At 37.7% G+C, this 25,855-nt stretch overlaps 4 protein-coding genes and 1 pseudogene across 6 annotated transcripts in view; 4 read left to right on the forward strand and 1 right to left on the reverse strand.

Moving 5' to 3' along the window:
• Positions 1-2,386, forward strand: part of LOC126608036 (flavonoid 3',5'-methyltransferase-like) — a 6,385-nt pseudogene extending 3,999 nt beyond the window's left edge.
• The window catches only part of LOC126608028 (65-kDa microtubule-associated protein 8-like), a 10,110-nt gene extending 1,352 nt beyond the window's left edge, over positions 1-8,758 (forward strand). The window contains exons 2-12 of one of the 3 annotated variants that reach the window (XM_050275776.1): positions 3,301-4,772; positions 4,885-5,088; positions 5,243-5,500; positions 5,597-5,809; positions 6,093-6,248; positions 6,321-6,480; positions 6,578-6,729; positions 6,822-6,909; positions 7,186-7,259; positions 7,795-7,887; positions 8,073-8,758. In XM_050275776.1, the coding sequence (XP_050131733.1) occupies positions 4,689-4,772; positions 4,885-5,088; positions 5,243-5,500; positions 5,597-5,809; positions 6,093-6,248; positions 6,321-6,480; positions 6,578-6,729; positions 6,822-6,909; positions 7,186-7,259; positions 7,795-7,887; positions 8,073-8,396 (1,806 nt within the window). In that variant the 5' untranslated portion in view covers positions 3,301-4,688 and the 3' untranslated portion in view covers positions 8,397-8,758. Of the gene's footprint in view, positions 1-3,300; positions 4,773-4,884; positions 5,089-5,242; positions 5,501-5,596; positions 5,810-6,092; positions 6,249-6,320; positions 6,481-6,577; positions 6,730-6,821; positions 6,910-7,053; positions 7,122-7,185; positions 7,260-7,794; positions 7,888-8,072 lie in introns of those variants that run through there. The other 2 variants (XM_050275777.1, XM_050275778.1) reach the window with 2 other exon arrangements.
• LOC126608030 (small ribosomal subunit biogenesis GTPase RsgA 1, mitochondrial-like) overlaps positions 1-25,855 on the forward strand; it is an 87,028-nt gene that overhangs the window by 39,844 nt on the left and 21,329 nt on the right. The window lies entirely within an intron of this gene.
• On the reverse strand, positions 9,321-10,532 carry LOC126608035 (transcription regulator complex subunit bur6-like). The gene has a single exon (XM_050275794.1). It carries the CDS (start codon positions 10,360-10,362, stop codon positions 9,463-9,465), a length of 900 nt encoding a protein of 299 aa, XP_050131751.1. The 5' UTR covers positions 10,363-10,532; the 3' UTR covers positions 9,321-9,462.
• Positions 17,067-19,854, forward strand: LOC126608038 (mitochondrial import receptor subunit TOM20-like). Its single transcript, XM_050275796.1, has 6 exons — positions 17,067-17,301; positions 17,390-17,468; positions 17,608-17,777; positions 17,869-17,916; positions 18,516-18,614; positions 19,519-19,854. Exons 1-6 carry the CDS (start codon positions 17,203-17,205, stop codon positions 19,642-19,644), a joined length of 621 nt encoding a protein of 206 aa, XP_050131753.1. The 5' UTR covers positions 17,067-17,202; the 3' UTR covers positions 19,645-19,854.

The following is a 25,855-nucleotide window of genomic DNA, read 5'->3' on the forward strand; positions in this document are numbered from 1 at the left end:
ATATATATATATATATGTATATAATTGATGGTTGATTAGATGGACGTTATCCAAGCATGCAGGTTATCTTGGATTTGATGAGATAAAATGAGTTTTAATAGTTTGGGAGTCTTTCTCATCTTATCAACCAGTGCGTATTCGTCACTATAAATACAGAGTTACAGGCAACATTCAAGGGACCTCCAATTCAACACACAACTGCCCTGCGCAAACTCTCTTAACAACTTGAGATTTTTATTTTTTCTTTTCACTGACACATCTTCCGTTGGCATCAACAGCACTGTGAAAGCAACCGGTGATATCTTCAGTCGGCATAGATAGCTCTGTCCTCGTAGAATCAGCCGATCTCACAACATCTTCCGTTGGCACCAACAACACTGCGGTGAGGACGGCTGGTTACCTATCCAAGTCTCAGTCGAGAAGGGTTTCTGAATCCTTATTGATTGAGGTCATCTTATTAGCCTTCTCGGCGAAGTGAGGTGTTACAGCTTACTGAGCTCGGCACATTGCACGCCGAGTTATTTTATGATTGGATATTCTCAAGTAGGATTTAGAGTTCGGCATTCAGACGGTCGAACCACGTTCACTATTAAGACTCATATCTGCTTTGAGTATTTGTGCCCTTACACTTTGGTGTCGATTCGACGTGAGTTTACTCTCACGAATACCATCACTGTGACCGAATCCGACAACATCGATTCGTGAACTTAGTAAGAATAGTAGCCTTGTCTTCAGGTTCGAGAACCCAAGAGGCCGAGACGTGTTCCTTTCTCGGCTGCAATAGCAAGACTCAGAAGTCAGCCGTGCACCCAACGCAACATCAACAAATTTACTCCTCGGCCAAGCTCGGCCGACGAGTTGGCACGCCCCGCATTCACCGAATGACGTAGTTAGCTTATAGATTACTCGGCCTACGCGCCACGTAGGCTTGGTAGTTTTTAGGGTCAATAAATAGCCACAGACAAGTTTAAATCACATAACCAAGTTTAATCAAGCAATCAAATTAATCAATTTCAAACATCTACTTAAGTAAGTGCCTATTTATATGAGAGTTTTTGGATAATATTTGGGTGGGATAGGTAGTCTTAAAAAAAAAGAGAAATAAGGGAAAAAATATAACGAATTTTTTAAAAAGAATAATATAACATTAAGAAACTAATAATCCAAATAAAAAGATGTTTTCTTTTCTACGACCAATCATGAGAATATTCAGAAAAATAATAAAAACAAAAACAAAACAATGCTTATCTAATATATATCTAGTATATGAGAAAATAAATATTAGAAATAAAAAAATGAAGAGAAAATAGATAGTGGGGTAATAAATGTCTTTATAGTGGGATTAGTTTTAAAAAAAAAGTGAAGATAATGGGGTAATAAATGTGACAAAGTGGGGTCAGTTTAAGCATTAAAAAAAGAAAAAAAATTAAAAACACCAACTCAGCCTAAAAAACCTAGTCGTCGCTGGTGTTCATGGCCTGCAACTCAAAACAGCTCTACAACTCTAAAAAATTTCTAGATTTTTTAAACTTAAAAAATAAAAAGGAACGCCCAATCGACGCCTTAGGCGCCTAGGCGCATCCCAAGAAGCCTAGGCGTGTATTTCGCCGACTCCCTTAAAACAGAGGCGAAAATGGTGCAGCCTTGCCTCCAAGGCCGCCTAGGCGTGCTCCGAGCCGAGTCTTTTGAAACACTAATTTCGAGTAACAAATTGGTAAATATGACTAGCATTTGTCTTTAAAACAAAGAGAAAGCTACATTGTTATGGAGAATGTTATCCGCACTCTCAAATTAGCATGTTAAACCTATTTTATGAGTGTTTAATAATATAATGTTGATTCTAAGTAAATAATGATGAATTTGGGATGTAATATATCATCACGATAATTAGCTTAAGTAATAAGTAGTAGTAGTTAATACATTATTTGATTTGGAGAATTAAACGTGCAATCAATTAAGCAGGGGAAGGAAGAAGGGAGCTTTGATTTTGCATTTGTGGATGCCGACAAGGACTCCTACATGGGATATCACAAGCTGCTGATGAAGCTTGTGAAGGTTGGAGGAATCATAGCTTATGATAACACATTGTGGTTTGGGACAGTGGCGGAGCCTGAGGAGAATGTGCAAGAATTTGCAAGGAAAGGCAGAAAACATTTGCTGGAACTCAACAGCTTTCTCGCCGCGGATGACCGTGTTGAGCTAGCCGTTGTTTCCATCGGAGATGGACTCACCCTCTGCAGGCGTCTCTGTTAGTTTGCTGAGCAAGAAACAACTCTCATTTTGAAGTTTTCTAATAAATAATTAAGACAGTTTTATCTGTGGTAATTAAAATGGTTATGAACCATCTTGGTTGCCTTCTTAATGAACTTCATTTAATCTTGGGAGATTTTCTATTCCAAATTTTAAACATAAAATTAATGTGGGTTTTATTTTATTTTGATTTTAAAAAAGTTTTTGCCATTTAGTACTACGGTATGGTAGTATTTCTCTTCACTTGGAAGTAAGAGGTCTTAGGTTCAAATCTTGTTGATGGCAAATTCGATATTAAATTAGGCTGGCCATTGTATAGCTTAGCCGAACTACTCATCCTCTTAGTGTAAAAATATCGATATACTAAAAAAAATTGCTTTTATTTTTTTGGAAACAAGGAAATTCTGTGTTAATTACATTTGGGAAATGCTTGTGATTTGCTACCGGCCACCGATTGGGGATGTGTCCGACTAACCTAATGGTTTATGGTGTGCTTAACGTGACCTTAGCATTTGGGCTTTGCTTTTGCCCCGTTTTTTTAATGATCATTTTCTCCTAGCATATAGCCCAAATGAATATCAACTTGAAAAATACCCTAAAATTTAACATAGATACTTATTTTTTTGTAGTACGTGAACAGTAAGACACTCAAATGATGATATATTTTCAATAATACGGTAATACCTCTTCAGAGTAAGAAAGAGTTACATAAAACATGTTTATCATCATCGTGGCATCCTGAACCACTAATACAAGGTCATGTATAAGACTCTTAACATGACCTTGTAAAATTGGCCCGAGACGTCACAATAATTGTGGACCTGTTTCATTTAAGTTCTTTCCTGTAATAGAGATCATAAAGTGCTATTTTGTAGGTTTTCCCTCTTACTTGTCAACCACAAAGAAAACCAATTCTCATGTGGAGTAGAACAAAATACTCCTCAAGTTTGATTTCCCAAATTCTCGTGGTTGAAAGCTGACAAGTCCAGTTTGCGTAATATGAAGAGAGATTGGGTTGCTCAACTTTTCTTTTTCTTTCCTTCTTGGCAGATCTGGAACTCGGTTTCAATTTCTACTTCATGCCTCCTTTGGGTGACAGCCACAGCCACTCTTGGTATCTTATCCTCTTTACAAGCCAAAAGACTGTCACATTATGAATTTGCTAATTAGCTCTAAGTGTGGTGCTAATCATCTTATTAAGATTTTAATCCCACACCTAATGCAGGTTAGTGACGTTGCATTTTCTCATCCACATGATATTAGAGAGACAAATGTTATTAGTGTGATTATTAATGAATCAACCACAACCCACTATCAATTAATAGCTTGTTTGGATGTACTTTTAAACTGACTGAAAGCGCTTTTAGGAAAAATAGTTTTAGGTTCCTAAAGCATTTGAAGAACCAGTTATGTGTTTCTTCAAGAAAGTACTTTAAGTAATTTTCCAAGATTCACTTACAGTTTTAGTAAATATCAATTCTAAAAACATTTTCACCAAAAACGGTTTCAGTCATTTTAAAAAACACATCCAAACAAACTCTAAGACTTGTTAGGAATCGTTCAGCGCTTTCATATAATAAAAAACATATGTGATAACATTTTGCAGAAAAAATTGAAAATAATCCTTGATTCAAAGACTTTGTAACTTTCTTACATAAAGCGTTTATAAGTGATTTTTACATAAACATTTTGAATTGGATCTTAAAATATGTTTAAGACTGTTTCTAGAAGGGCTAAACGACGCTTTCTACCAACTAAACACACTTGTGCGTACTAAAAAAAAAAACACTTGTTCGTTGTAACGATTCCCATACAAGCATTTTCAAATGAATTTGTGGCACACTCTCCCAAATATCATAAAAGATCTTAAGTTCGAGTTACTTTCACGTTAAAAAAAATGAAAAAAGGCTAATGCTCAATCAAAATGTTAATGGGCCAATACATAACTGAAGATTTTCCAAATAAAGTAATGAAAGGCCCAACCTGGAATGCTGCTAATACAAATTAGAACCTAAAACAGTTAACAGGGAAGGCAGAACCATATTCTTCATTGCTTAGGAATTAAGTCAAAGCATGGCCAGTGCGGTACGGTGCGGTGCAAAAACAGGTGTGCACCTATGAATAAGAAACCCTAACTACAACAATTTCTCCTCAAGTTTTTATTCAAATAATAAAAGAGGGAAGAAAAAAAAAAAAAAAAAGACCGACCAAAAGCCACAAAAGCTCAAGGGTTGTAAAAACAAAAACCTGCAGAGATCCTTGAACCCAAAGCTTGGACAATACCTACCTTTTGGCACACTTGTCTTTTAAGCAAAACTCACACCCAAGAGGTCCACCATAACACATCTGCCTTATCAAGGAACATCCCACGTTCTTTCTCTTTCCGCACTGCATGCCAGGTTTGCCCTGATCACCGGAGAAAAAAAGAAAAACGTCAGATGGGTTCGTTTCAGACGCCGATGGGAATGCGAAGCTCCACGCTTTTGGAAACTTCGTGCGGATACTTGCTTCAGGAATTGCAGGCAAGATTTCGTTCTACATTTATCGGAAGAAGCTGCTTAACTATAATGCCTTTGAATGATTCTCGTTCTGAGACTTTTAAATTTCTGTTTTGTTTAACTTACATGGAAGCAGATGATTTGGAATGAAGTTGGGCAAGATCAGTTTGAAAGGGAGAAGGTGCTGCTGGATTTAGAGCAAGAATGTCTGGAGGTTTATAGGAAGAAGGTTGATACTGCAAATACCTCGAGAGCTCGCTTGCACCAGGAGTTGGCTGAAGCTGAGGCTGAGTTCACCCATCTTCTTCTGTCGCTGGGCGAACGGTCTCTCCCTGGACGGGTACATCATTTAGCAATACCGGTTAACTCTGTAAAATTAGTATGACTATTAACATTGCATGCATGTTAATATAGAACTCATATACATATGTGAACTTGGAGGAAATATAAGGAATTCTTACTTTCTTGGGGTGATTCTTATATTATCCCATCAGCCAGAAAAATTGGCGGGAACGCTGAAAGAGCAGCTGGATTCACTCACGCCGGCATTGAGGGAGATGAGATTGAGGAAAAAAGATAGGGTGAATAAGTTTCGAGCAGTACAAGGGCAAATTCAGAAAATTTCTGCAGAAATAGCAGGTCAGTCAGAGTACGGAGACTTATCATCAAATATCGTGGTGAATGAGAATGATCTTTCGTTGAAAAAACTAGAGGAGTATCAGACGGAGCTACAAACACTCCACAACGAGAAGGTACCATAATGTAGTTCAGAAATTGTTTCATGGACAACGAATAATATGTCCTTCTACATGATAAGTTCAAATCTCCTTCTTTTGTTTGTCTTGCAGAATGAAAGGCTCATGAGAGTCGAAAAATATATAGATGCAGTCCACAATTTGTCTTCGATATTAGGAACAGAAGCCTCAATGGTTATCACCAAGGTTCATCCAAGCTTGAATGAATTATGTGGGTTGGCCAAAAACATAAGCAACAATATTTTGGCTAAACTTAACAGCACAGTTGAATCCCTAGAGGAAGAAAAGCAAAAGCGACTCGAAAAGGTGACAATTACCTACGCAGTTGTACCAGTTCTCACTAAAGATGTCTTAGTTGTACAGAGATATAATTACAGAAAGAAATTCATAGAACTGACTAAGTAGCCTAAGTTATGGTAAACTCAAGCATAAATTCCATGGTTTTGGTATTTCAACTTCTCTCATTTTTCCTATTTTCGCTTATTTTTCCATTTCAATATACAACTCTATTCTTCTGGGATTTTCAAGATACAATCTCACTTGTCAGATAAAGCATCAGTATCATATCTTTCTGTATATATATTTTCAGCTTCACCATCTTGGCAAAGCATTGACAAACTTATGGGATCTCATGGACACACCCTATAAAGATCGTCAATCGTTTTCCCATGTCACTGGCTTATTATCACTCTCATCGGCAGAAGTATCAGATCCAGGAAGCCTGACCCTAAATATAATACAACAGGCAAGTATAAATTTTGATGGTAATTCGTTGTATCGGAAAAGAGTAATAACATCATTCAAATTCGTTTTAAAGGCTGAAGCTGAAGTCAAGAGACTGGATCACTTAAAAGCAAGCAAGATGAAAGAACTATTTTTCAAGAAACAGAATGAGCTCAAGGAGATATGCAATAAATCGCACATGGAAATTCCTTTGCAATCAGAGATTGATAATCTTATTAACCTCATCAACTCTGGTGTGACTCTGTGATTTTCATTTCTTTCGTAAGAACTAAGATGATTTTCTTTGTTTATGGATAAAGTAGACTGTAAACTTACCTTGATGTACAACAGGGGAGATTGACCATGCAGATCTCCTAATGAGCTTGGATCAACAGATATCAAGAGCAAAAGAAGAAGCTTCTAGCAGAATGACTATCATGGAAAAGGTGGAGAAGTGGATGCTAGCACGTGACGAGGAGCGTTGGTTGGAAGAATACACTAGAGTCAGTATATGGATCTTCATTTATAGTAGGCTCATACCTTTATATGTACACACATAGACTTCAGTTTTACTAATTAAGAGCACCTCCTTTAGGACAAGAACCGGTACTCAGTCAGCAGAGGTGCACACAAGAACCTGAGACGTGCAGAACGTGCCCGAGTATTAGTCAACAAAATCCCAGGTAAATCCAAAAATTGTTTGTTAGCTATACACATTCACGTACAACAGAAGCAGGATTGTCATATGTAATAGGTCCAATCAAAGTTTACATACAAACACTAAACTTTGATGTTATACGTAACACTAATAAGAATATCTTAGCCAGATGAGTTGCAGTTTCTCCCTAGATATCAATCAAAGAAGAAAGGAAATCTTTAATGTATGTGCCATGTTTTTGCATCACACAGTTACTGAGATCCAATAAAGATAAGTTTTCTCACAATATCATAAAATGCAGCTTTGGTGGATTTGCTAATAACAAATACTAAGAGTTGGGAAGAAGAAAGAAAGAAAACTTTCTTGTATGATGAGGTACGTAAAGAATTGTTATGCCTTACATACAATATGCTATACTGTATTGAAACTAGAGTAGAGAAGTTTGTGTTCAACAAATTTCCACAATCAAAGGAAAATCACTCAGAACAAGGAATAAATTGAAATTTCAGAACCTGAATTCAAGAGATTGGTGTTTCTGTTAGACTTTTTCTCCACTCAAACATAAAAAAATTTCCCTTGTCACTTGGTTCAGTGGACCTCAAACGTTAGTTGAATGCATATAAATATGTTAAATGCAACTTCTTGTTTCATGAATATTACTGAAAAATAGCCACATACACATTAATCGATCTGATAAGAAGATACAAAAGCTGGATGTAACATGGTTTAAGCCTTTAAGGATGACAAGAAATTATGGACCTACGTGTCCCAGGGTTCTATGAATGTCTTAAGTTTTGTACTTCCACGTATCACAGTAGCTTCCATCTTTACACTGTATTTATTTGTCTTCAAAATTTTCCATGCTTTCTCTCTCTGGTAGACTGGTATTCCAAGTCAACTACAATTTCAGGGAAAACATGTCATGCAGGTACCACTCCTAGAAATGTTGGAAGAGTATAATGTGCTAAGGCAGGAAAAGGAGGAGGATAAGCAAAGACAACGGGTTAGTTTTATTTGACAATGTAATTAAAGGTTCATCAGACTGCAGAAACTGTTTTATGTTTGCAGTTTTCCAGTTAGACCTCCTAGATATTTGCATGTAACTCGATAGAATAATTTCTCATTCAGTAATGGTCTATTGGCCTATGTATTAATTACCAATGTGATGAGGCAAGTTTTCCCTCACAGGAAGTGAAGAAGGTCCAAAGCCAAGTAGTAGTTGAGCAAGAAAATCTGTTCATAACCAGGCCAAGCACCAGTACAAGGCAAACTTCAAGCAGGACTTTGAACGGAGGTTTTAGCAACGCCATGCCTCTAAACAGAAGGCTTTCACTAGGCCTTCAGCAATTGGGACCAAACAGTGTAAACTCAGCCCCTCAAGGCATTTCCTTTATGAAGGAAGGCAAGAAGGCACACAGACAAAAGATGTTTGCTCGACCTGGCCTTGTTTCTCATCTTAGAGATGAAACAGCTTCAGTGGTGTCAACGTTTTCTGGTCCACAATCTCCCTGAATTGTGTCTGATTTGCCAATTGCCATGTCCTATGGGGGAGGAGAAAGGCGTGAGAGCTAGTTGCGCGGAAAGACCTAATAGATCATCCAGAAGAATAAGTTCAGTTTAATAATTCAGCTAAAGAGACTGTATTTTAAGAATTACCCCAGTACCAGCAAGAGAGTCTAGAATTTTTAGACAACTGTAATTGCAAATAAAAATAAACAAGTTCTAAGATTGTTTTCTTATTACTACCATGCACTGCAGGTTAGAAAAAGTAAAACATTAAGCAGCTTGCAAATCATGGGTTTCAGACTGTAATATTGCAAGGATTGTTGTGATTCTCATTTAAGCTATTCAATCAAGATTGGTAATACATACAATGTGTTTATCTCAACAGGACAAGAAGAAATTGCATCAAAAGACCAACCTAATTCAAAAATAAGAATTAAAATGGAAAACAGAAAGCACAGAAAAGGGGTTATCGAAATTTAGAACAATATGAAGCAATAATTGGGATATGAACACAAGCCAGAAAGTAAAGAACTTCTGTTTTGAACAACACAAAACATACATGGGAGCAGAATGGTAGAATTTTTCCCCAATTCCTTTGAACAAGATTGGCTGTTATAAGTATGTAAGAAATGTAAGGGCATGCCTTCTGCTTTTCTCGTCTCTTCGACTGTCATCAACAATAGGTTTGTTCCTGTTGCTCATGCACTAATCTAATGCATTTGCTCCATTTACCATATCATGTACATAGAAAAACAACAGGAAGCTCAATCACTTCTCATGAACAAAACTAAAAGATGAAATACCTCCTTCCTGTTTCGATACCCCACTTCTCGACGATGATCATGACAAGAAGCAAGCAGATTCAACTATCATACAAGACAATGAGAACAAAACTTGCATACACAACATTGTAATCAGTAACCACCAAGATCAAAATATCAAATGCATTGGATAATTAGATAAATAATTACAAAAGTTGTAATCAGTCTCCTGGTCCATTGATTTCTCACCATTACAACCTGACCAAACAAAATGTTTCTTTTTTCGGCCTACAAAGACCGAAGATTTATGACTAGTTGATCTCAATTCGGGCTTCGTGGGTCTCAATTAGGGGTTCCTCATTCTCAATTGAAGCTTCGTCACTCTCGATTGGAACATCATCAACCTCAATTGGGGCATCGTCGTTCGTGATTGGACCATTGTCGATCTCAATTGGGGCATCGTCGGTCTCAATTGAGGCTTCGTCGATCTCAATCGGGGCTTCTTCTGTCTGGATCGGGGATTTTTTTGCCAGTTTGTGAAAGAAACCATCGATCAGACGAGTACCAGCTGGAGCTGGTCTATCGGCAGCGGTGCGGCTTCGGTCTCGTTTAGCTGGAGCTGAACTACTGACGACAGAGCGACCTTGACTCCGGTCGGTTGCCGGATGATTGGACGGCTGAGAGGGCACAGTAAGCTCATCGATTAGGAAATCGCATGTCGGGCGGTGCCTCTTGACTGCGACTCGCATGTGCTCGAGCTTCACGACCTTGCGCTTCCTCTCCGTAGCGACCTCGGCCGACCGCTCCGCTAGGAATTCGAGGAAAAGCTGGGCGGAGTACGAGACGAGGAGTAAGGCTTCCGAGTTTATCTTGTTAATGTCCCTGTCCAGCTTCATTATCCTCTTGACCCGACCGTTCGGAAATTCGGGTCGGATCCGATTGGCGTTCCATTCTTCTGCTACTGCCTTCCCTTTTCCTTTTGCTGCCTTCTCTTTTTCCCGTGCTGGGTTCTCTTCTCCTTCTGGTACTGAGTTCTCTTGTTCTTCTTGTGCTGGGTTTTCTTCTTCTCCTGCTGGGTTCTCTTCCTCTTCTTCTGGTACTGGGTTCTCTTCTTCTTCTTCTGGTACTGGGTTCTCTTCTTCTTGTACTGACTTCTCTTCTTCTCCTGCTGGGTTCGCTTCCTCTGGAGCTGCGATCTCTTCTTCTGCCATTGATGGCGGCGAAGCTCTGGTCCGGAATGACTGGTGGAAAAGGGGAAAACGATGTTTAGGTTTTTGAATCGGCGGGAAATATTCAGTTGATAAGTTTCCGATGGACAATATTGCGCTAGTTGTGTGCCGCGAGTCGTGACAGTTGATGTAGCTTTGCAACTTTAATCGATGGCTATTTGGGCAAAAACGTTTTGTACCCGCCATGCGAAATGTCGTTCCCGCCAAAAGAGATATTTTTTTATTAGATGTGGTGGAACCCCACCTCTAAGCCCACGAATAAGCCCATTTCACCACCAAGAAGGCTCAAGAAACATCGGTTTGAGGTGGTGGGCTAAGGAAGAGGGCCCATATAAGAAGGAGGAGCTTGTGAATTGCCCTTAATCTCAAAAATGTATTCGGATTTCAAAATCACTTAAAGTGATTTTTGCAAGAAACATTAATTATGTGCTTCTAGCAAGTACAACTTCAAGTGCTTCTTCATAAGAAGCTTGCATTTTACTAAGTGGTTTAAAAAAATTTCTCTAAAAACGCTAGGGGTGGAATTTTTTTTCCGAATTTCCCGAAAAATTTGGTACCCGAAATCGAACCCGTCCCGAAAGTTTCTGTTTGAGATTCGGCCACAACTTTGAAAGCGTTCGGTAATCTCGAACCGAACCGAATATTATATATATATTTATGTATTTTTAATTTTTAATTATAAATTACTTGAACCGTTGGATTTGTTAAGAAGATCTAATCCAACCGTCCATTGAGTTAGGTCATTTGTTAGGTCTCTCAAACTCTCTCTCAATCGCTCTCGCTCACTCTCTCAGTCTCTCTCACAGTCACTCACACTCTCACTTACAGTCCTGCCGCTCCGCTCCTTCTTCGAATCCACGCCGCTCCTCCTCCTCCATCAACTCACACAAACGTAGGAAGGAAGTCTCGAAGTCGACACCAATCGAATCCCAAAATCCAGGTAAGGGTTTCTGATTTTCACTGGGGTTTTGTTCTTTAGTGTTTATGGTCAAATTTCATGTTGATTAACTTGATTTCTGAGTATATTGTCGAATGTGTGAGTGAGGGTTTGAGGATTGTGGGTTTCGAATTAGGGTGGGTAAGTGCAGGATATGGTTCTATGTGTTATGTCAAAGTATCTTCTCTCCAAATGTTTTGCAATGGAAAATGTATAAGATATGGTTCTATGTTAATTGCAGGAGCATTCTCACCAATATTCAAACGACTTTAGGAAGATCTAAAACATAAATTTTGTAAAAGGAAGTAGACCACAGTAGAGCTTTCATTGTCTAATTCCAGCAACAGAGCAATATCGGATATACAGGTAACATGCATATCTGAAGTGGTTAGTTCTTAACTAAAAGATATTGAGCATCAAATATTTTTGTTTTTGCATGCCTTGCTTTTTCCCTCGTAATCTCCGGTCAATTTTTCTCATCCCCTTGTAGTTTTCCCATTGTTATGTATATCGCACTCATAATTGATTGCACTGATTTGAACACATCTTGTGATGTTCTTCACTTCACTCTGTGTTGTATTGTATGCCATACTCCTAACATGAATAAATTAATGTATCGATTTTGAAGATCTTTATGCTATCTTTAGACTCCATGGCATGCTCAAACTTACATTTGGAGAGAAAATACTTTAACATAGAATATTTTGATTATATTCTGAGATAAATATGTGTTTGACTTTGATATATATGTGTTTATGGATCATTTTATGGAATGTGCACTCTGTCAGTTTATGGATCAGTTTATGGTTGTGATATATATGTGTTTGATCAGTATATGAGATGAGATATATGAATATTATATATATGTTGAACTATGTTGTGATATATTATTGTGCATTGTTAGGATGGACGGGTCTGGTAGTGGTAGTGGTAGCTAGTCACAATCTACTAGTACACCTAGGATCTCGGTTTTAGTAAAACGAAAGCCACAGTACATTCGAACTGAATACTATGAAGATTATTGTGATGATGATCCTGATATGGATGCTGATATAGGGTTAGAAGAAATAGATGAAGAAATAAAGGAAAAAGAAGGTGAGGAGGATAATGTTGAATTGGACAAGCGGCAGATGCTTTCGGTGGCCACATTAGCAAGTAGGGTGGGTCAACGGAAAAAAAGTAATAGGACTAAGGGGCCAAGTCTAGCTTGGAATGATGCCACTAAGGTAAATGTGACCGATGAATTTGGAATTACAACGGTTATGGCAGAGTGCAGTCATTGCAAAATGCAAGTGTCGGCGAAGTCTTCTAGACATGGGACAAAAGGTATTCTTAATCATTTGAAGAAATGCCCAGATTCTAGTTTTTACGAGGCACCGAATTCGAAACAACCATTGTTGTCACAATGGGTGATAAGGGGTTAAGTTGTTGCTCACACTTTCAATAAAAAAAAGACTTAATATGAAATGTGTGAAGTGGATAATAAAAACGGAGATGCCTTTTAGGGCGGTTGATCAAGAGGACTTTAGAGATTGGATCCATGACTTGAATCCAAAGTACAAGCTTCCAAATAGGCACAAGGTGGCGGCGGTGGTTTTGGAATTGTATTTTACAAAGAAGGAAAAAATCAAGAGGGTGGTTGATGGTTTGAGGGTGAATATCACTATCGATACTTACACCTCAATCCAAAATATTAATTACATGGTGGTGATGGCACATTTTTTGGACAATGATTGGACTTTATATAAGAGGATCCTAAATTTTGTTCAAATTACATCTCACAAGGGTGATGATATTGGGAGGTGTCTAAAGGTATGCTTGAATAATTGGGGCATAGACAAGGTATTTAGCATTACCGTTGACATTGCTAGTGCCAATGACATCACTATTGCATACATAAAGAGAAGGCTTAAGTCCAATGGTACTCTTGTACTTGACGAGGCTCACTTACGCATGAGGTGTGCTTGTCACATCCTCAATTTGATAGTTAAAGATGGAATGACAGAATTTAGTCGTGAGATTGAAGGGATAAGGAATTGTGTCAAATTCATACACTCATCCCCTGCGAGGTTGGAGACTTTTAGGGAGTATTACGTCTTTATGAGATTTGATAAGATGTCGAATATTCCTTTTAATTGTCACAAGGTGGAATGCCACCTATGAAATGCTCAATAGTGCCTTCAAATTTAAGCAAGTGTTCTCAAGGATGGCGGATGAGTGCAACACTTTCATCTCTTACTTTTCAAGAGGAGGTATCTAAAGAGATTAATGGGGTCACAACCAAGGTGAAACGGGTGGGTCCTCCGGTGGTCGAAGATTAGGAGAGGGTGGTTAGTTTTGCTCACTTTCTTAAAAGGTTTTATGATGCCACCTTGACACTTAGTGCAACCCTAACTCCAACTTCAAACTTAATACTTGACACGGTGATTGCATAGCAAGTGGAGATAGAAGAAAAGATTTGCAATTCCTCTAATCCACTTTGCAAAGTGTGGCAACTTCCATGAATCTTAAGTTTGACAAGTATTGGGGGGACAATGAAAAGGTTAACCATATACTCTTTATAGCCCAAGCACTCGACCTGATGTACAAGTTTGAAATGTTGGAGGCAAGCCTAGAGGAACTCCGCTATTCATGTGAGGCAATCTTGGATGTGAAGACAAGTATTAAAAAAAACTTGACAGATTTGTTTAAGACGTATAAGGAGGCAGAGGTTTCTAGTAGTAATAGTGTTACCGTGGATCAAAGGCCAATTGTTGTGGTAGATGATTCTTCGGGGTTGGAAGATGATGATGTTGCTACAAGAATGCAAAGGAAGATCCATAAAAAAAGAGTGGCGGCCTAACAAAACGAGATATCCAATGAAGTGGATATGTATTTCAATGATCTCACCAAAGCTTAACATATGAGGGTTTCAATATTTTGGATTGGTGGAAAGTCAATTGTGGAACATATCCAACTCTTAGTAAGGTTGCTAAAGATATTTTTACTCTTCCTAGTAGCACCGTTGCTAGTGAGAATGCTTTTAGTCTTGGTGGAAAAATTGTAGATCCTCACTTTGGTAAATTTACAGACTGAAATTGAAAATATTACTTTAAATTGCGATTATCAAAGTCTTTATAAGCACTATCCCGAGTTGATGCGTAAATTAATTGATAAGGAAAAGATAACTGCAAAGGAATTTCTAAAGAGTCAAAATCTATCCGAAAAAGATTTTATTTTGATTAATGACTTAGGTCAATATACACTAGAAGCAATACTTCTGAATGTACTAGGGAAAGTATTCAACCATTTAGATAATTTTTCGGTTGTTAAGGTTGCTACTCTGCTTGAACAGATCCAATCAGCTGTATTGATAGAAACTAGATATAACAAAGTTTATAAAAAAAATGTTAATAATACGATAAAAAGAAATTATGTTATTGGTAAACACTTGTTAGACTTATTGTGTATGAGAGGTTTGATCTCTTATGAAAATATGAAAATTGATGAAGCACCAAAGATAAAAGGTAATAATTATTATAAAACGGCATATTGTTATGCGTTGTTCAATTTCAACTTATCCCTACTCCCTCTTAAATTAAATATACCCATGATTTCTACGACGTTACCTTGGGAATCTAAGGTTGTTTCACCTTCAACGTTAGCTGATACTCAAGGGGGGTACTTATATTACTATGAATATTGCAAGATTTCTTTTCAGTTTTGATTTCTTTGTATACATTATTCCAAAATATTTCAAGAATATCCTCCTTATTATACGTAGAATACTTACAAATAAATCTAAATTTCCCCTTATCGAACTTAACTTTTTCATACTTTAATGCGGTAAACAATTTCATTGGAGACTGAAATATTTATAGCTTCCACCGGATGCTAGACCCTCCACTAGCAGAGCCGACTACCGGACATTCTCGACCTCGGTAATCTCTATATGGGATTTGGTACCTAGATACACTGTTGCTGTATTATTCAGATTCCACCATAATCTTGAATAACCTCCCTAGGGCTTAACATTGACCCTAAATCACCAAATAGACCCCGTCTTAGGGATGTGCCTGAGATTGTTTACCAATAGCTTTCTTCGTGTGCACGCGAAGTTGAACACCGTCTTAAATCTAGATAAAAAGTACAAACAGGCTTTCAGTTTTATTTTATATAATGCGTTGATCCCTGAGGGCTTTTGTACTGAGTTCCTAAATTTCGGTATCTTCCGTTGCCGTACCCAGGATCTTTATAGATCACTCTTTAACACCATGAGTTAGGATCTGCATCAACTTTCTCATTGTAAAGAGCACATGCTATGGGAATTTCCGGGGAGAATCGCCTACATATAAGGATGTACTTCTCGGGGCTTTTTTGATAATATTATATATATCTAATGCGGGACTTTTTTATATATCTAAAGGGGGAGGTATGTTGGGATGTACTTTTTTAAACCCAAATGATTCCACCAAATCCAATCCTTCAAGAGCGGGGGAACCCTTGCCAGAAGGACGAAAGGAAAGATTCTCCGCGAAAAAGGCTAAAAAGGCTATCATCAGTCAGCTCGGCCCCGGTTCCTGTAGGCCGTGGTCAACGAGAACTTACCCTTTCCGTGGGAATTTTTTTTTTCTTCACCTTCCTTCCCTAACACCGAGAACAGTTGAGGCTTTGGTGTATACAAGTGATTGGCTAAGGGGGAATGAAATGTCCTTCTACAAGGAGCCTACAATTGACGACCTTATGTTCTACAAGGAACTTGAAGTCTTGGATAAGGGTAAGTGAAGTATTTGATTTCATGTTTTTATTTTCTTAGTTTTATAATTTATGCATTCACTTTCTAAATATATTTTGTGTTTTATTGTTTTTATCGTTTTAGAGTTGCCTAATATCGGAGGTGAGGAGAATCCCACACAAATTGAAATGCCACATCCTCCACCACCTCAAGTTCAACGCCGCCCATCACTACCTCCGCGACCACCCATTTCAAAAGCATCTACACCAACACAAAGGAGGGTTCAATTATCAACAAGAGGAAGGGGTTCACCATCAACGGCAACGGGTCATTCATCAACAAGGAGAAGGGGCCGAAAGGGCTAAAAGGAATGAACTTACTTAAGATTCGTTTTGGTTGCATGTACTTTCTTGCTTATAAACTATGTTTTGTTTTTGGTTTGTAACTTAATCTAAATTCATTTGGAAGTTTGGTTTGTAAAACTTAACTTATTTCATTTTGGTTGCACGCACTTTTAATTAACTAGTTTGGTAGACAATTTAAGTTTAACTTGTTAGTTGTTGCTTCCTTGGTATGAAAATTGTAACAGGTGGTGGTATTGTGAAACTAAAATTGTGATATTGTGAAACTTTATGTGATATTGTGGTGAAATTGTGAAACTGAAAGTCTGAAACAAGTGGGCTGTGCGTGTAGGCAGTGGGTTGCAACCTGCAAGCCTACAATTGTTCCTTTTTTCTTTTTTTTTTTTCTGAAAAATTGATGGGCTTACTTGTTAAACAACTTAAAATTGTAAAAAGTTAAAAAAACCCAACATTTTGGGCTTCAAGGTCCAATCCCGAAGTGAGCCGAAAATCCTGAAACACTTTCGAGAATCCTGAATTTCGAGAAATGAGGGATCCCGATCCGAATCAACCCTAAAAATTGATTTTAGTCATTTAAAAGTATTTTCAAACGATTGTAAGACCGGTCACGTGAACCGGGCCAAGTGGTAGATAGCACACGTGTCAACCACGAAATCCTGCCGTGGTTTGTCGCGCTCAAGCAAGCTCAAAGCTGTGTACTATTCTTCCTCCTCCCTTCCCAAAAAAACGTACAAACCCTAACTCCCTGCTCTGAGCCAGAGAGTGAGTCATACTAACCTATTTTGCACCAAAAATCGCCGTCAGCCGCCATGCAGTTCTCCCAGGAAGACTTCGATCGCCTCTTGCTCTTCGAGCACACACGCAAAACCGCCGAAGTTAACTACGCCAAGAACCCTCTCGACGCCGATGTTCGGACTCTCTCTCTCTCTCTCTCTCTCTCTCTCTCTCTCTCAATTTTCACCCGGCTTGGATTAACCGTGGTGTTTTTTACCGCAGAATTTGACGAAATGGGGAGGAGCGCTGCTTGAACTGTCGCAGTTTCAGAGCATTGCGGATTCGAAGAGCATGATTACTGGTAATTTTTTTATTATTTTGTTTTCATAAACCCTAATTATTAGTTGTTATGGTGTTTTTTTTTCCCATTCAATTTTCAATTTTCGATTGCAATTTGTGTTCTGTAATGAGGATTCAATTGAACGTGAAATTTTGGTTAGATTGCATCTCGAAGCTGGAGGAGGCTTTGCAGATAAATCCCACGAAGCACGATGCTCTGTGGTGCCTAGGAAATGCCCACACCTCTTTTGCATTTCTGACCCCTGATCTCGACGAGGCAAGGCCTTATTTCGATAAGGCCACTGAGTTTTTCCAGAGGGCGGCCGATGAGGTTATATATTGGATATCCGAGTTTTTATATTATATTATACTTGAGCATTCTAGAATCAGAGAGAGTATTGACAGCGAGTTTGATTTTGTAGGACCCCGGTAACGAGCTTTATCAGAAGTCCTTAGAAGTTACATCTAAGGTATTGCTATTGTTATTCCACTTGGCAGGTTATTCTGTTAGTGATTTATAGTATTGTATTGTGTAACTTTCGTAGATTGACCTCGGAGATTGCTTGGCTACCTTAGAGATACTTGAATTTAATGTTAATATTGTGGTTGATTGGAATGTTCAAATATTTGGTGGCCTAGTATGTAATACAATGGCATGACGAATTTGGTAGGTAATAAAGTTAAAAAGGAGGGGGCTTTGTAGACTTATGATAATTCAAACTTTAAAACTATTCATAAATGGTTCGCTTTGGGCTATGACAATGTTTAGAAAGGGTCATGGATGCTAAATTGCACCCGTACGTGGATCTATTTAGTTGGTTACGGGTATGGCTGGGCAGAAGTTTCATTTCACTTTAAAAATATATATATATTCTAATTGGTTATGGGTATATGGCTGGGCAGAAGCAATCATGTTTTGTAAATTTGATAACTTTAGGACCTTCTATCCAGCTGAGTACCAACAAATTACTTTAGGAGATTGTTGTCATAGTTGGTTTAATACACATTATTATGTATTGAATTTACATTGCAAGTGCAACAAGGGTAATTGTTGATCATGTATCCATAGGCACCAGAATTGCATATGGAGATCCATAAGCATGGACTGGGACCGTTGGGTCAGCAAACTCTGGGTGGGGGACCTGCTCCTTCATCATCCAGTACAAAGGTTAGATTCTCAATTTATTTCTTTATTCTAAGTGCAATATGTTCCAACATCAACATGTTGTTTGTCGCAAATGTTTTTGTGTTTGGTTTTTAGCTGTCCGTCATGTAATTGATATTGAATCATTGATATTAAATTTCCTTGTATTGAGATGTTTAACAACTCTCTTATATTGTCATTCAACTTATTATTTGGTTAGGAACCTGCATGCTCAATTACTACTACAATTCTATTTAAAGGTTGTAATATGTATATTTCTGGTTGATTGCGAACTATCAGGCTTCCAGATATGTATATGTTATAGAATGGTTGAAGTCTACATACGTTACACAAATTAGTGGTTCAAATAGTACCCGTCGGTTAACACTGCTGCCCCATTTAGAAGTTTGATTGACAAGTATATTACTCTTCTTTTTGTATCAAATTACACTTTATTTGCCTTGTCACCAGTCATATGGGATCTGATTGGTTAACAAATTATAAATACCCAAACTACTGTTGGATTTTTTTGTTAATTCAGTTATGTCATACTGTATTCTCGTGATATGAATACGTTACTGCTACCATAAAAGGCATAAAGGTTACGGAGCATGGCACATGGCTTTCAATTTTGACTGGATGTGGTCAGGGTTAGAATCACACACACACACACAAAGGGCAAGGATAAATTGTGTCTAACTATAGATAGCACACATGAATGAGCACATAATATCACTATAATTTTATTATTTTTATTTAGTTTCGGTTACTTGTAGCATCTTTTCCCTATTTTGAAACTAGCTTGAAGACATATTTATTAGTGCATGTATAAGTTTCCTTAGGATAGTTTACATTTCTCAGTGTGTAGATGCAAGAATGTTTCAGTCTTCTCTTAGGAACTTCTAATTAAATTGTTTATTTATCCCAGAGTTCCAAGACCAAGAAGAGCAGTGATCTGAAGTATGACATATTTGGATGGGTTATCCTTGCTGTTGGCATTGTTGCATGGGTTGGAATGGCAAAATCCCACATGCCACCACCACCCCCAAGATAAGCTTTATTTATCGTAAGACGGAAGTAACCCTGCCAGTGCATTTGGTTAAAGGGTAATATTTTCTTTAAGATATCCATCTGGTTGAGCTGTAGTAATTCAAGTAAATCATGTGGTATGTTGACTACATGTTGATTTTGACCATAACTTTTTTATGTTGCTATGATAATTAGAACATCATTTTTTATATGAATTATTGTTTGCTCTTGCAAATATTGGATAGTCTGTTGATTGGTTTGCTTATGTACCCATCGACCTACTTATTTTACCTTGCTCTTTAGTACTCTTTAGAGGTTTTCTCAGGGTTTATAAATTTTTTTTGGTGGTGTAATATATCCGTACTCTAGGGAGGTCTGGTCTAGAATTTTGTCTTTTATTATTAGTTCTGAATTAGCCAACCTTTTAAAGCATGTAATTCTAGCCAGCTTCACTGAAGAATAACAGAATACCCTTAATCTGATAACTCACCATCTCTCATAAGTCATAACCCACACACAAAGAAGTCAAAAGAAAAGGCGTATTCCTCAATCTTTGGAATGTATGCTGAAGGCCCTTCACCGACATAATCTCTGCCTAAAAATTTGAATTGAGTTTGTATGAAAAATTGGCGGCATGTTTCAAGGATATACTCGGCTGCATGACGAGTTTTCCACAATCAACTGTCTTCCCCTCCTCCATTTGTCGTTTTTTTTTTTGCCATTAGCGTAGTGGTCACTATACTAGTGGAACAGCACCAAAGTTAACGGTAGTAACGGAGTTTGCTCTCCTCTTTTTGTGGGTCGTCTGGCTAGCAAAAAGTTCTGAAGCAATTGGTGAATGATATCAATGGAGTTTTCAGTCCCCCCTCTCTCTCTTGCATGAGACAAAGGGAGAGAAAATTTGGGGTTTGGTTTTGGTCCTTTTGGAGATTTAGGAAATTTAGACTTAAATGCAGTTTTTTTTTTCCTTCCCCAGGTAATCCAGGATGGTTTAGTCCCCAATTGGTAAAAGTTGGTTATTCTTTAAACTGTTAAGGGACGTAGCTATTTTCTCTTTAAATAAGTGGAGTTCAGGCCTTTTTTGTAAATAACTCTTTCGTTTAACTTGTAGTAACGTTTCACCTCAGTGTTAATAGGTCAAGCTATTGTTTGAAGCTACCAGTCCTCTTCTTAGGTTCAGACATACATAAAAGTTGAGTGAAAACCTGGGAATGAAGAGTTATCTTTTGTTATTACTTTCCATTTAAAAAAATTATAAACTACTCCAGTTGAATTTTCTGCTGCTAATGTAATTTTAGTATTTTACTAAGATGGCTCAATCTGGTATTGCACATTTTGATTTTCCACTAATGGATCAATTATTAACCCGGAAACTAATTATTAATATATCATCATTGTTAAGTGTCTAAAGCATATAATTTGGTAAAATACTAAGTTACTTTCTTATGATGAGCTGGATGCAATCATGATAGAACCAAGTCTTGAATCATGTTTTGTTCCTCTACATGAATGATTAGATGTTTTATTAGAAAGAAAAATGAGCATGTGAAAAAAGTAATCTTGTTATTCTTTTTGGAAATACATGGACTACAAAAATAAACAGGTGCGCTAAACCATAAGTGGTAAATATAATATACACGTAGGGAGGCTGCCACTTGCTAATGGTAAATATAAAACTAGGGATTCAGTTGTTAAACATCTTTAATGAGGTGAAGTATAATATTGGTCAGATATATTATCTCAAGGCCATTATTTTGTTTTGAAAGTCCTCTTATAGGCTAAGAGAACGCCTCTCAAGTTTTTACATTGTAAACTCCTGTACGGGCACACACTAGCATGTTCACTTTGATCATTGGACCAATAGAAATCTCCCACTTCCAAGGAAATATAGTTCTTATGCTTTTCTTACCAGTTATTTGACTCATCATGTGTAAGACCAAGCCCTGGAAGCTAGAATTACAGGTAGAAATATGTTGTGTGCTTGAAAACTTAAAGTTAGCTTCGTAAAGTTCTTTTTACTTGCAAAATCTCAATCATTTTTTAGCTATAAATCTATTGTCTCAAACAGTCAACACTCAAGTATCCTCAATAATTGAGTTGACTACAATGTGGACCGAGTTAATGATAACTCCTACTCGGGATAGGACTTATTAGGGCATATCTAGTACAGGAAATGATGTCTAAGAAGAAAAGTAGTGAGGCAAAATCCTTTGAAATAAAGCAGTGGATAATATTTCTGATTCTCTTTCTTTTGGCTCTTGGTTTGGTCACTGTGGAACCAATTTTGTTGGGAACACAGCTTTTTTTGGTAAATATCTTATTTTTATACATTCAGTTTTTTATATTAACAATCATTGACCTTCAAATTAATGATTCTCTTAGTTTAAACTATAATAAGAACATTATGAGCCCCACTCTTTATGAAACTTTGATGTTCTTGTCCTCATAAATGTGCAATTCTCAGACAATGGTCTAGGCTTGGGAAATTGTAACTTTTTGTTAGGCAAAGTATAAATCTCTTTGTAAATCTAACACCGTCCTTTATTTATTTTGTCATATCTAATTCTGGTTCGTGTTTTGTGGCCCTAAAGTTGTTTATAGAGGTAATTGGAGCAATGGTCCCTGGACTTTAGCTCACTTGAGGTTTTGGTCCCTGAACTAAAAATCGGTGAGTATTGGTCTCTGAACTTGTTATAATGTGGAGTAATGGTTCTTTTGGCTAACTCCATTAGAACTTCCATTCGAAATAAAAGGTTTAAAGGGACAAAAAATGGATGGAAGTTCTAACGGAGTAGCCAAAAGGACCATTGCTCCACATTATAACAAGTTCATAGACCACTACTCACAGATTTTTAGTTTACAGACCAAAGCTCCAATTGGGCCAAAGTTCAGGGACTAATGCTCCAATTTTCTCTTGTTCATATTGTTTATCAAATGTCAATGTCATCTAATATTTTGAAGGAGGCCATTTGCTTGCAGTTTTGATGACAGAGATGAAATTGTTTTCTTTTTTTGCGAGAAAAAATTAACTAGGGTCAAACTCTCTGAACTGAACATTTTATCATAGAGATAGGAGTAGACTATCCCCTTTAGCTCACTCGAAAAATCTGAATACCAAATAGGAGTCATGTTGGGAAGCCTAATAGATTGATTGGTAAAAAGTCTCTGAAAGAATTGGGTTGAGTGATTGAAGCGGGGTGCCTGTAGGGATGATTTGCAGAATCCAGGATGCATCATCGTGTTTAATTATTAAAAAAACTTCACCCTTGTTGGTACCAAGGTTGTTTCCTTCTTCTGTAGGACCTGCTGCCAGTTTCTATTATTGGTATGTAGTAGTGCTGCCAGTTTCTATTATTGGTATGTAGTAGTGGGTAAGGTGTCATATACGCACTGGACACCGTCATTAGTGGAAACAAAAGATGCTCTCTAGACTATAATATGCTTTTAGTCCTTGATATATTCTGGCTGGTTGTTGCGTAGATGCTAGGAAAATACTTTGATAATGTTAAAAGCAGCAATAGTTAGCTAAGTGTCCCTGGACTTTAGCTCACTTGAGGTTTTGGTCCCTAAACTAAAAATCGGTGAGTATTAGTCTCTCAACTTGTTATAATGTGGAGTAATGGGTCTTTTGGCTAACTCCGTTGGAACTTCCATTCAAAATAAAAGGTTTAAAGGGACAAAAAATGGATGGAAGTTCTAACGGAGTAGCCAAAAGGACCATTGCTCCACATTATAACAAGTTCATAGGCCACTACTCGCAGATTTTTAGTTTACAGACCAAAGCTCCAATTGGGCCAAAGTTCAGAGACTATTGCTCCAATTTTCTCTTGTTCATATTGTTTATCAAATGTCAATGTCATCTAATATTTTGAAGGAGGCCATTTGCTTGCAGTTCTGATGACAGAGATGAAATTGTTCTTTTTTTTTGCGAGAAAAAATTAACTAGGGTCAAACTCTCTGAATCGAACATTTTATCATAGAGATAGGAGTAGACTATCCCCTTTAGCTCACACGAAAAATCTGAATACCAAATAGGAGTCTTGTTGGGAAGCCTAATAGATTTCATAAGGATTCGACGTAAACTAGGAGTGCCGGCTGTCTGACTACCCGACGCCCTCCCCCTCCTCCTTTATCCGGGCTTGGGACCAGCAATGTAAGATAAACTTACATAGATTGACTGGTAAAGTCTCTAAAAGAACTGGGTTGAGTGATTGAAGCGGGGTGCCTGTAGGGATGATTTGCAGAATCCAGGATGCAGCATCGTGTTTAATTATTAAAAAAACTTCACCCCTTGTTGGTATCAAGGTTGTTTCCTTCTTCTGTAGGACCTGCTGCCAGTTTCTATTATTGGTATGTAGTAGTGGGTAAGGTGTCATATACACACTGGACACCTTGCCATTAGTGGAAACAAAGATGCTCTCTAGACTATAATATGCTTTTAGTCCTTGATATTTTCTGGCTGGTTGTTGCGTAGATGCTAGGAAAATACTTTGATAATGTTAAAAGCAGCAATAGTTAGCTAAGTGTTCCACTTTGGTTGCATTTTTTAAGGGTTTATTCTAAGAGATCCTCCCAGAAGGGTCTGGCTAATACTTGGGAGAGCCTTATAGGACTATGGAACATATAGTTTCTGCCGCAAAGACTCCCTACTTTTTGTGTCCTCTTTGATTGATCCCCATTGGTTGAATACCAATTGGTGGTCTGTGTCCGAGATTTAATTCTTTTTAAACACTGCTCATAGTTCAATATATTTTCTCTTTTCACCAATAAGGGATCTATTAGGTTGCACAAGTTGATTTGTTTATCATCTGCCTGTCGTGCTTTGAGCAAAGTAGAGTCCTCATGATCATTAATAATTTCTTAGTTTAATGAGACTTTGATGGAGGAGAGGCTTCCACACCCCTTCCTTCGGTGTTGTGGGATTTTTATTTTACCAACTTTATGGTCATTTGCTTTGCCTCCTTTGTAGTTTATTGTTGATAGGCCCCAATGATATCGGGTGCTTTTGGATTGAGAGCAACCTTTAATCTGATTGGTAAATCAAGTATTGGATGCTAGCGTCGGCTAAATTCTCTTGAAAGTCGGTTTAGATGGTACATTTTTGTATATATTTTGATGCAAATGGGTTGTATGCTTTGTATTTGGTTGAGGGAGGGCTTGTTTTTCTGGCTTTGGCTTTTAAATTCTAAAGCTGGTTTTGATTTGTTAATTAGTTTACTTAGTATGTGGTTTGGAAGCCTTTATATTGCGCATGCAGGAATTTGGGAATTAAATTAAGTGGGGAATCTCTTTTGTGTGTACTTTGTGAATCTTTTACAAAATGATCTGTGAAAACTTGGTCTTTCTGCACCCGTATTCTACGGGAACATATCATGCTTGTATTGTACTGAATGGTTAGGCTGCAACGGAATTGAAATTGCATCAATTTTTTGGTGAGGTTTTGTTATGGATTTTGCGAGACATTGTGCATACTTTTTAGCCGTGGTTTTTTAGATTGTCAATCTGGATCATTGATTTTGCGAGTTTTCCCCTAATGGTGAGATTTATTAACAGAACGACATAACATGATTAGGAAATTGTGTGTTGCACGCTTGATCAATGCTGGGTCGGATGGTTGGAATGGTCATCTGTATCAGGTTGAATGCTGGGCTCCGACTGGGAAAGGGTTAAAATCCTACTTGAATTACCAATCCATTTCCCTACCATCTTTCACTGCCCACAATTTTATGTTCGTCCCAAAACATAATTTTGGTCTCAGCTGAGTTTTTTTATTGTAATTAGTATTTGACTACGCACTTTGTGTGTATGAACACATTTTTTTAGAAAATGAGAAGGAGAGAGGGGGAGAGAGAGAGAACGTGTGGGGGAGTGGGAGGTTTTTGTTTTTTTGTTTTTTTTTTGAATGCTTTGTGAATGACATGGTTGGAAACGATTCGGTGGTGGCATGTACATCGAGCTGCAAAGAATCGTCCGGAAAGCCTCGGTGGTTCGCAATTACTTGGGCAATTCAGAATCAGCCGGAAGCACACGGGCTCTTTGAGATTTTCCAACTATTCTAATATGAGTGGCAAAGTATTAAGTTTTTTTAATACATGCGATATTATCAACACTAAGACAATCTCCAACCCTTAGGCTAAAAGTCAAATTTTTTAGTCCGCAAAATTTAGCTTTTAATCCAAAAACAGCTTTTTTGGTTCAACCATTATAGCCTAAAATTTTAGCCCGAGATTATTAAA

This window comes from Malus sylvestris, chromosome 16 (assembly GCF_916048215.2).
Source record: "Malus sylvestris chromosome 16, drMalSylv7.2, whole genome shotgun sequence".
NCBI classification, from domain to species: Eukaryota; Viridiplantae; Streptophyta; class Magnoliopsida; order Rosales; family Rosaceae; genus Malus; species Malus sylvestris.